At 38.5% G+C, this 10,841-nt stretch overlaps 1 protein-coding gene across 1 annotated transcript in view; it reads left to right on the top strand.

Moving 5' to 3' along the window:
- The window catches only part of kirrel3b (kirre like nephrin family adhesion molecule 3b), a 59,771-nt gene that overhangs the window by 39,363 nt on the left and 9,567 nt on the right, over nt 1-10,841 (top strand). Inside the window, exons 6-10 of the mRNA XM_035679396.1 lie at nt 13-161; nt 334-461; nt 897-1,023; nt 7,408-7,508; nt 10,279-10,489. Of these exons, the coding sequence (XP_035535289.1) occupies nt 13-161; nt 334-461; nt 897-1,023; nt 7,408-7,508; nt 10,279-10,489 (716 nt within the window). The remainder of the gene's footprint in view (nt 1-12; nt 162-333; nt 462-896; nt 1,024-7,407; nt 7,509-10,278; nt 10,490-10,841) is intronic.

Here is a 10,841-nt window from a genome sequence, read left to right on the forward strand (position 1 = left end):
TCCTCTCACCAGGTGGGCCAAAGGTGGAAGCATAATCAAGGAGGTCTCTGGAGACACGTATGAGGTTATTGTGGACCACTCCTTCTTTACAGAGCCTGTCTCCTGTGAGGTTACCAACCCTCTTGGCAGCACCAACATCAGCCGCAACGTTGATGTCTACTGTGAGTGAATAAGCAATACTACATGCCTTTCAATGATGCCAGCAACGTGATATTGCATGGTTATTTTTACTGTCTTGTATATTTTGACACTGAGCTCCAGGAGCTGGTGCCACCATTGCTGATGCTTAATTATGGATCAATCGTGGATAGTTAATGATGTTTATTTCAACAGTTGGTCCTCGCATGTCTGCGGAGCCTCAGTCCTTGCAGGTGGATCTTGGATCTGACGCTGTGTTCAATTGCGCCTGGACAGGAAATCCCTCTCTTACTATAGTGTGGATGAAGCGGGGATCTGGAGTGGTGAGTATATTGATTTTCACTGCTACCAAGTATGTCTGATAAACAATTGCATACTGGCTTATGAAAGCTGCTTTTCTGCAATAAAGCCTGTCTTGCTGACTTTCTCAGATAAAGAAATGTCCATTAAACCAAAGATTTCAAGGCCATTACAGTCCCAGCCTCTATGTGACCTGCTCTCACATGAGATCTGTTGATTTGATCCAAAATTCAGACTCATTCCACCTTTCCTTTTGTCAACATCAAAGGCCAAAGCCAACCCCTTTACTTCACTGAGCTTAGACCCTAAATTGGATTTTAATAATTGAGGAGAAGTGCCCTTTAAGGTATTAAATGGTCCATTTGCTGGCTTTTCTTTGCGCTGCCTTGTTGCTATCTCAGATGCGAAGGTGCCTTTGCTGTCATTGCATTTGATGATCTTTAACTTTTTTGCCGCAGGTTCTTAGCAATGAGAACCTCCTGACACTGAAATCCGTGAGACAGGAGGATGCTGGGAAATACGTTTGCCGGGCTGTGGTCCCTCGTGTAGGAGCAGGGGAGAAGGAGGTTTCTCTCACCGTCAATGGTAAGCTGTATTATTGATAGGTCTTTCACACAAATAGGCCCAGATGCACAGCCACACAGTTGTCAAATGCATAGTGTGAATCTGAAGGTCTGAGGTCAACGGCAGCAAGAAGAAAGCAATTTGTCACAGGAGTCAGTATTCTGCTTCCTCTGTGATTTACCAAAGCCTTCCGTCTGTAAAACTTCCAATAGAATATGCAGTTTTATTTCTCTCCCGCAGTCTTCTTGTTAGTAGGTATAGCAGTTTCCTAGAGATATGCTTAATTTTACCTGCCAAGTATAGAAACAAACGATAAGCCCTGACACACACAAGGATGAGGCACAAATTAATTTTCCCGACAAAGGCAATGTAATACGACAGAGCTGTTTCATCAACTGTCATTATTTTGAAGCCTTTAAATGTAAAAAGCAATAAATATAGCCATGGTCTTTTCAAGATATGGTCACACATTTCATAAACAGGTGAAATGTACCAACGCTAATTATATTCCATGTGAGTCACAGGGAAGCTGCCTTTTCTGAGGCACTGACTGACTAATGAATACCAGCCTTGGTGGAGACCTGGCAACTCTCAAACAAATGACTTCATTAACAGTGCTTGATATTCAGGGAGCATGCTTCAGTGAGACAGAGGTTCTTAGTTGTGGTATTTACCCCCCCCCCGGAAGAAACAAGAACAAAACAAAACATGAGGGGGTTTTAAGAGGCTGGTGAGATGACGTTGAGTTAATGCTGACAGTGTTGCATTTCCAAAGCCAACAAAAGAGTTTGCCTGTAAGCAACACTGGTGCTGATTTGGGGATGAGGACACATCCAGTAGCAAACAGTGTGTGTAAAGATTTTCTTTTCAAAACCCAGACGTTAGCTTTGCATATGAGAGAGAGTGGGATACCAGTATTCCCTCCAGCGCAAGATCAGTACCGTGACTTTCTATGAACTACAATGAGCCCCCTCCTTCTCAACCATGAATTCAGTTGAAATCAAGGCAGAAGAGGCGTACGGTAAAATCATGACTAATTATTTTGTGTCCCATTGTGTTGATAGCAACCTGTACTGGCATCCTTTCTGCAGCCGTAATATGTAAACAGAATACACAATATCCAGCGCACCACTTTATATTGATGCATCTCTTTCTTTCCTGCTCATGTAACTATTGAGATTGTGTTGTTTTTGAAAATGATGCCATGAGAGAAAGAAGATTGATTGTTTTAATAAAGATTAGAACACAACAGAACCCCAAGCACACTGGGAAACATACAACAAAGCTGAAACGGCATGTTTATTTAGTCTCTGCAGACTTCATTCAAGCAAGTTTTAGATGTCTTCTAGCCTTATTATGTGTGTATATTCCTTCTCTCTTCTTTTGCATCGTGCACCATCCTACCTGAATTGGTATTTGACATTCAAAAATCTTCTTCCTTTTTACCCTCCTGAATAATTGAAATTCATCTTTTTTTTTTCCAAACCACATAAGGAATCCTGAGTCATTTCCTACCCGGTCCTTGAGGCGAATCAGATTGTCAAACTTGTGAAAGTGCGAACACTGTGGTTGAAGTGGTGGCATGTGTGGGGTGGGCTCTCTCCTCAGGTTCACTGATTGTCCTATGCCACTGTCTCTAACTGTAGATGAATGTGAGCGCTCTGTACCTCTCATCAGCCTATATGCCCAACCTCACTGACTCAATTGATTCTGAAAGTGAATGACTAACATAACGGATGAGCAAGCTTTTAGGGAGGACGACCATGGTGCAGTAACTATCATGCAATGTTGCGCATATTTAGAGTATTCATGATACGACAGTGTCTGGTGCACATTTTAATATTTCTTTGCTGTTTGTTTTCCCTGCAGTTATCCCCCGGTTTCCTTAATGCCATCATTTAAATTACATGTGTTTATACTTTGTCATTCCTTCTGTCTCTCTCTTCTCTGCCGTTGTGTGTCACTGGCTCCCACTGTGGCATACCACACATGAGGATTCCTGCTATCCCTAGGGAAGAATGCAATTTAATTATAATCAAACAGCTAGCAGGGGAGGCAGTTTGTGTTTAAGTCACTAATGGATACATATTGCTTACTCTAGTCAAACATTTTCAGAATGGAAAGCTCCTCAGCATCTCAAATGTGGTCATCAGGCTACATGGTCATGGTCATCAGGCTACATGTATGAAGGGGGGCTGTGCACGTCCATGCGTGTGATTATTTATATAGCAGACAATATATATGTATGACTTTTTCCACAGTCCTGCAGAAGTTGGAATTGAGACAACTTATCTGACATGCTTGAAAGGATTTAGCTTGTATACTTGAGGACCATATATTCACGCAATATATATTAATTAATATATCCACAAGTGTGAGTAGATCTGGGCAGCTATTTGAGTTTGTTAGTATGTGTGTGTGTTTTATAATGACACACATACAGTACTTGGGCAGCCTAGGGAGAGAAAGCCTATTACCACACTAAGGGAGAGGGAGGGCCAGAGAATCCCACAATATCCCACAGAGCACTGGGTTGTTATAGATCTTCTTTTTGGGCTGTTTCTCTTTCTAGACAGCCTTTATGTGCCTAGTTAATTAGCATTCCAGCCTTCTTTAAACTGGTGATAACACCGTATAAGAAAGAAAATGGCAAGTTAATGAAGGAGAAAACTGCATTTAAGATACAGCACATTTATCTGACCTGCAAGCATAATAAGATATGATATGCAAGTCTTTGAACTGACTTTTCCCTTTATATGTAGCTGTCACTTGAGCTGTCTATACTCCTATCTTTCATTTAGTCCCTTGGCATGTTTATAAAGCTAGATGTGGGATGGAGTTTGGAGGTACAAGTAATGAGGTAGAATCAATGGATTTCAACTGATTGACTGATTCTTCATCTGGTCAAATAATGAGGATCCCATAAATATGGGAAAATATATATCTGTGATATAATTTCACTACAGGCTAATAAAATATATATCTGTTAACTGGAGGGGATAGGTGTTCTTAGTTTATGTTTATGTTTTCTGTTAGTATGACCATACCATAAAGACTCAATACTGTTTGCAAATACTGACTGAAATCAAGCTTTCAGTATCCTCCAGTAGGTGCAAATTTGGATAAAGCACTAACTGTGGCTGGAATGAAACGATGACAGTGTTTGGCCTATGCCATCTGTACTGTGTTACATTAAATGCATTTCACAGTGTACAGTGATGACAGTATATGGCTCACACTGTAAGCAGGAAAAGAGATATTCTGGTCTATGTTGTAAAGATTTGGATGAGCCAAAGCAGGCAAATGTGATGAGGCTACCAGAGCATTCAGTGTTATAAATTGTGTATTTCTGTATAAGTTAAACACAATGACCACCTAAGCTGACCAATAAGGGATGAAGATGAATTTTTTTGTTATTGCGGCTCTACATCCACTTTCATTTAGTATTGCTAATCTAATATAGAACAGTGGATATAAAAAAGCAGGAGGATTACCCTAATATTGTTATAGCCTAGCAATGATAACAAGCCATATAATATAATAATATAATATACTCACACACTAAACTGTATCTGATTACTCCTTTCTCTTATGTGTGGACACATTACAGCGTGACTGGACTGTGTGAAATAACTAAAAGAGTCACAATGTACAGTTTGATATTTAAATTATTTATATATATCTCCACTGGAGTAAATACACCAAAAACTGAAGTTGGTATATTTCATTTCACAAAACTGTTGTTTAGCACTGATTCTAGTTGTCAGCTTCAAAATATAGACTGAACTTCCTCACCATGGATTTCTCCCAAAGGAAAATGTCTAGAGTGGTCACTAGTGGCCACATTTTCCTTCCATTTTCTTTCAGTTGCCCTGTAGCTGTTTTGTGCTCTCTTTTATCACAAAAGAAAACAGAGAAATCAAAAGAGCTGCGTCGAGGTAGCAAGGAAATGTCAAGCTTTTGTTTAAAGCGGATGCCTCAGTTTAGGAAGGAAATGTAAGCCCTGGCCTTTCGACACCCACACTGATATTGTGTAATCAGATTGCAATGTCCACTCCAGACTTAACACCTCCTCAAATGAATGAGCAAAACATCGCACCCAACATTTTGATTACCTCCCCTGCTGCTAACATTGATGTTGTAGTGCCACCCACCTCCCCGCTACCAACGTGTTTGTGCTCTGATCACATAGTCTGAGTAGCAAACATGTACTCACAAACACACAGGCATACACACACATATACTTTCAACCGAGGCTGAGCCAGTGAGATAAAGCTATCTAATTATATTCCTCATTTGCAGTTCTGATCCATGGAATAGATCCTCCCCAGTCACTACCATCGGCCTTTTGCAGCCTGCAAGCAATTGATCTTGTATTGTATAGTTGTAGCTCTTAAGAACCACACACTTACACCTCTCCATCTCTTCATCACAAGTTTGTGCATGGCCACTGCATATAAACATGTCCTCATTTGCACCATAGCACATACATGCTGTACTAACGCTATCACTCTATGTTGGCAAACTAGTGAAATAAGGGAGCAGCTTTCAATATATTTTTCTTAAATTGTCTGCAGCATTGATTTTGCAGCAGTAGCAGCCTTCCAGCATCCTCCAGCATACCAAGACACCATCTGGCAAAGGCTCATTAAAATGCTAATTCATTTTAATAAGAGACAGGTAATAAACTGCAATTATGTATCGTCAGAGAGATGGCAGAGAGCGAGAGTTTGAGGGAAGTTGGCGGAGAAGCGAGTTGTCTGACTAATCAAGAAGCTGCCTCATTTGCCAGCCCCTTAAACCCTCATTCTTAACCTTAACCATCACAACAGACGTGTTTAATGTTTGATTAAAACAGCTTTTTAAGTTTCTTTTTTTACCTGGTTTCCTTGAAAAAAACTTGTGGTAGCATCTTTAGCTTTTACAGCTAAAGAAATAGACTATGTCAGTTTGTGTGTGTTATTGAAAAAACATGAGTGATTGTGTCACACTGGTTGTGGTTTTGATTCTGTCTTCTGAAGAGGTCCAAATTTAACATTGATGAGTAATGATGGGAAAGGAAAAAAAAATATTCTAAAAAAAAAAAACACATAAGACAAATAATTTCAAAATGAATATGAAAAGATCAGAAAAACATAAATGAAAAATAAATATAAGTTAAAGAAAAATACTAGATTCTCCATTGCTAGTGCAGATTTTAAATCAGTAGGATCGACCAGCAGTCTTCATACATCTCTTGTAAACTGCTATACAATGTAATTTGGAATCACTATATATGAAATAAGCTTGGAACTTGTACTGTAATTGCATCAATTTATATGTAAAATCAATGTAAATGTAAACAGTTGCCTCTGTAGTTTGCTCATCTGGAATTGTACTTACAGTGAGCTCTTCAGGACCAAAGGGGAAATATACTTGAAAGACAGAATTGGGTCATGTGTGACATCTTGTCTTCATATTAGCGCTGTCACCTGGCATGGACAGCCTCCAGACCAGATGGCAAGCAGACCAGTCGTTTAGGCTGAGCTGCCCTTGTCAGGCAAGATCTTGTAGCCTGACCACGGTTTAATACATGCTGGCTTAAAGTCCATACCTGCAGATGCTGTTGACAGAACTAACCCGGTTATATAGTTTGTAATTCCAAAAGACATTCCATTTTATAAGACTTATTTTGAGATAATTTTACAGAACACCTTTTAGGGGTTATAAAAGCTTTATTTACAGTTACAGAATGAACAATGAATATGGCCACACTGGATAAAAACACAATATAAGATAAAACTTATTGTATTTTGTCATACAGTGTTTTGATGGATGTTCTGTTTTAGTAATTCATACAAGCCAATGTTGGATTGCGTATTAAAGCTAGGGCTGGATGTTTGGTTATTTGCTAGCCTATTGGTTCAGAGGTCAAATCTACTGCAAGCAAATTGAGGTGATACACTGTGACAAGTGTGTTATCTTCCCACAATAGCATTTGTATGCCTTTCCTTCTCTGTAGTCCTGAATACGCTCCAAAGAACTGCTGTACTGTAGCTCTCTCCAGCGACATTTATCTCCGTGGGAAAAATCAAGCCAGCCATAAATCAACAATTTCTTGATCCAGAATGAGGTCTGGGCCCCCACTTAAGCCCTTCGTTTAGTCCTGGCGTGTCCTTGGGTAGATTGTACCCAGGGATGAGGCATGTTCATGTCACACCGCAATACAATCTTCCCCAGGAGTCCCAAATTACTGAACATTTCAGGTGTTACTGCTAGGAACAGGAGAGCAATTATAGAATATAATGTACCACAAAGACTCGATTGAGCTGAATTGTCATATGACCTGAAACTGAAAAATGAATTTAATTATTCATGTTTCAATTTCTGTGACTCATCTTCTTTTTTATGATTGTTCTTTTTCAGGGCCACCTACTATCTCCAGTACACAGACTCAGCAAGCTTTACATGGAGAAAAAGGACAAATAAAATGTTTCATTCGAAGTACACCTCCTCCAGACCGCATTGTAAGTACATCTGGTCTATTTATTTATTTATTTTACGATCTCATCTTTGTCTCAACTTTGCCTGATTTTATTGCAAGGACACATCCAACTATAATCATTTATGTAAGTTAGAGATCTGTGGCACCTGAACAATCCAAATTAGATAGTATACTGACCGCTCTTTTTCATATATGTGTCTGAAATATAATGCCTGACTGAACTATCGATCTGTTAACTATGCATGGACAACACAGGCAAGTAAAGATCAGTTTATAAATTATATAGGATTAGTGTCATCATTTGTTTTCATATTAAAAGATGGGCGTGAAACTACGGTTTGAACCCTCACTTATGCTCTGTTAGCACTGATCCCATTAAGATTTATGGACCTTATATAAGCAGCTCACTCTCTGAGCTCACTTTGCACTTGTTATTAATTTGTGTGTGCGTGTTTGCATATGCATGTAGATAATTGCCATACTTTGTCATGTAATGTGTGTTTTTATTATATTGACGTCCAGCATTAACTAGCAACATAATTAATATCAGATTTATTTGAGAGGTGTGCCTATGGAGGCTGGGCTGCTGGGTCTTAAATGTCTATCCTGGATTCAGCTTTGCTTTCTTTTGCTTTATGTCTACATTAATTTAGAGTGTGAAACTTAACGTTGTTTTGTCAAGTCAATTTCACTTAAATCACACATTTCAGGGATTTACAGGCTTTTTAACATCCTCTATTCTTAGACCTTGATAATGAAAAACTCCACAAAAGATTTAATGAGTAAGGGCAAGGAGAGTTCTTTACTTTGGTCATTTTGTATCATAGAAATCAATTAACAGCTTTGTTTCGCTTAAGAATGTATTGAAAGCACATCAGCCAAGGCAACATTTTTAACATTGTAACAATGCATTTCATAACTCTATTTAGCCACCTGTTCAGTATTGCAAACTTGAAGTTGAATGTGTTGTTTATCCTCAGAGTACCAGTTCATTTTTCTCACTTTCTATCTAGTATAATGAATTTCCTTATCTGATAGTTAAATAGCAGCAAAACTAAATACTGTAATAATGTACTCTTATTCTCACCCAAAACAAGTCTGCACTAAGGTGCCTTGAACAAAAGCAGCGACTAAATGGCATGTGTTACATAATAATAGCACTGCATAAGTAAGTGTCAGCTTGCCTCCTCACATCAGTCCATCATGTGTCAGACCCATCACTTCCTTATATGTAGGATGCCTTGTGAGAAACACAAACTTCCTCAATTTTTGGACATTTTGTTTTGCTTTTATTTAAAAATACATTTATTCAAGATATTCTGTAGCAACAGGATCTCAACTCTTTGTTCACGACACAGCAAATTTTCATTTTTTGTTATAAATTTAAATGAATGCATTATATAACAGATTGAGTTTGAACAAGGAATTGGCATAAATTTAAAAAAAAAAATGCTTAACATTACTCACATCTAAAAACTGCATATCCAGCATAGTAGTTCATCTTTTTCAAGAGACCTTAGAATCTTTTTTGTCCCATTATGATCCAGTGAAAGGAGTTAGACTTGTTAGTTTGTAAGATACCACATATTGTTTTAATAGTCTTTTCAAAATGTATTTTTTTGCAGTGCACATGCTACTGTGCTACTAAATTACTACATGCTACTAAATTAATTAAAATACATTAAAGGCTGTGTTATTGTTATTACGGTGTAATCTTTGTTGTCATTTTTATTTTTGCTTAATAATTATTTACTGGATTTAAAATGTGATGCACTTCTTATATCCCTCTAGTTCACAGCAAGCACTGCTCTAAATATGGGTCTAAATATGGGTCTCCCAACAGCCAAAATACAAAAAGCACAGTAATTCAAACACTGCGGTGAGAAGAGATCTGCCTAGAGTACATGCAATTTGCAATTATCCATCAGGCATTAGCTCAGTCTACAGATGCTGGAGTTATCTCGGTGAGCTGGCAGCTTTTCAAACAGCAAACGGCAGCAAATGGCCAGTTAACAAACACATTTGAACTACAACATTTTTAACCATAACAGAGTTCTAATGTGTTTTAACCAATCACAATAGTATATAACATTGTCATTGTAGTCCCACTTCACTGCTGTCAGCTGTTTAACTACAAAATTAACTACTGTCCATGCACTGACACCAGTAACATATACCATGACATAACAGAAGACCATATGTTCATCTATCCATGGTGAATGTGTGTTTCCATGGAGATATGCAACATAAAGGTGCAGCCATAGTGCGCAAATCATCAAAGAACATGCAGGTGAAATAACATAATGACTCCAGGCTAGCACCCTAACATACAACGAGAATGCTAAAATGCTGATATTCAGCAATTATAATCATCATGTTTGCCATCTAGTTTAACGTATTAGCATGCTAACATTAGTTTGGTGATAAATAAATAGACAAATTAATGTGTTTGCCAAATTTCATGGCAATAGATCCAAGAGTTCACTCAAAACAAGAAATGTCAAACTCGTGGTGATGCTAGAGGAAAGGTCAGGAGATCACAAAAGGCAGTAGGCTTTGTCTTCTGGGAACTATGTTTGCACAAAGTTTCATTGAAATCCATCCTATATATAGATTTTTAGATATTTCCGTCTGAACCAAAATGGTGGACCTACTGATAGACTGACATTGTCATCCATAGAGCCACATTGTTAACATGAATAAAAACTTGGTCTTCTTCTTCCTCTCTTTTAACTAATGCTCAAAAACATCACATAATACATAACACGTCTTTAACCTCTGTCTATAACCAGGCCTGGTCATGGAAGGAAACTGTGTTGGAGTCTGGAACATCTGGCCGCTACACCGTGGAGACCGTCACCACAGAAGAAGGAGTAATCTCCACACTGACAATGAGTAACATTGTCCCGGCTGACTTCCAGACCATCTATAACTGCACAGCATGGAACAGCTTTGGCTCTGACACCGAGATCATACGCCTGAAGGAACAAGGTGGGAGCCAAGGTTCGACAGGTTCCACCTTCCTCTTCTTCAAATCACGTGACTGTGGTTTTCTAGATAGTGACATATGGTAGATAGTGACAGAGCTGTGGTGTTTTGTGGTTGTACCTGCCATGTGAGCTTTGTGTGGGAGTATGTGTGATAAGGTTTGTGTGGGAATATGCTTTTGTGTAAGTGTGTAAGTGTGCATGAGATGTGGAAACAAATTGGTCATCTATAATAATGTTGATGCACAAACACAAATCAAAACAACAAATTTTAGTAGACGTATTACATTTTAGTTGTGTATAATTAATGGACATTTTCGTGTAGCATATGATCATTTTATACATATTTTTTACATTACGTGTTTTGG

The sequence above is a fragment of the Morone saxatilis genome, unplaced genomic scaffold, assembly GCF_004916995.1.
Source record: "Morone saxatilis isolate NCDOM2014 unplaced genomic scaffold, NCSU_SB_2.0 Contig8, whole genome shotgun sequence".
NCBI lineage: Eukaryota > Metazoa > Chordata > Actinopteri > Moronidae > Morone > Morone saxatilis.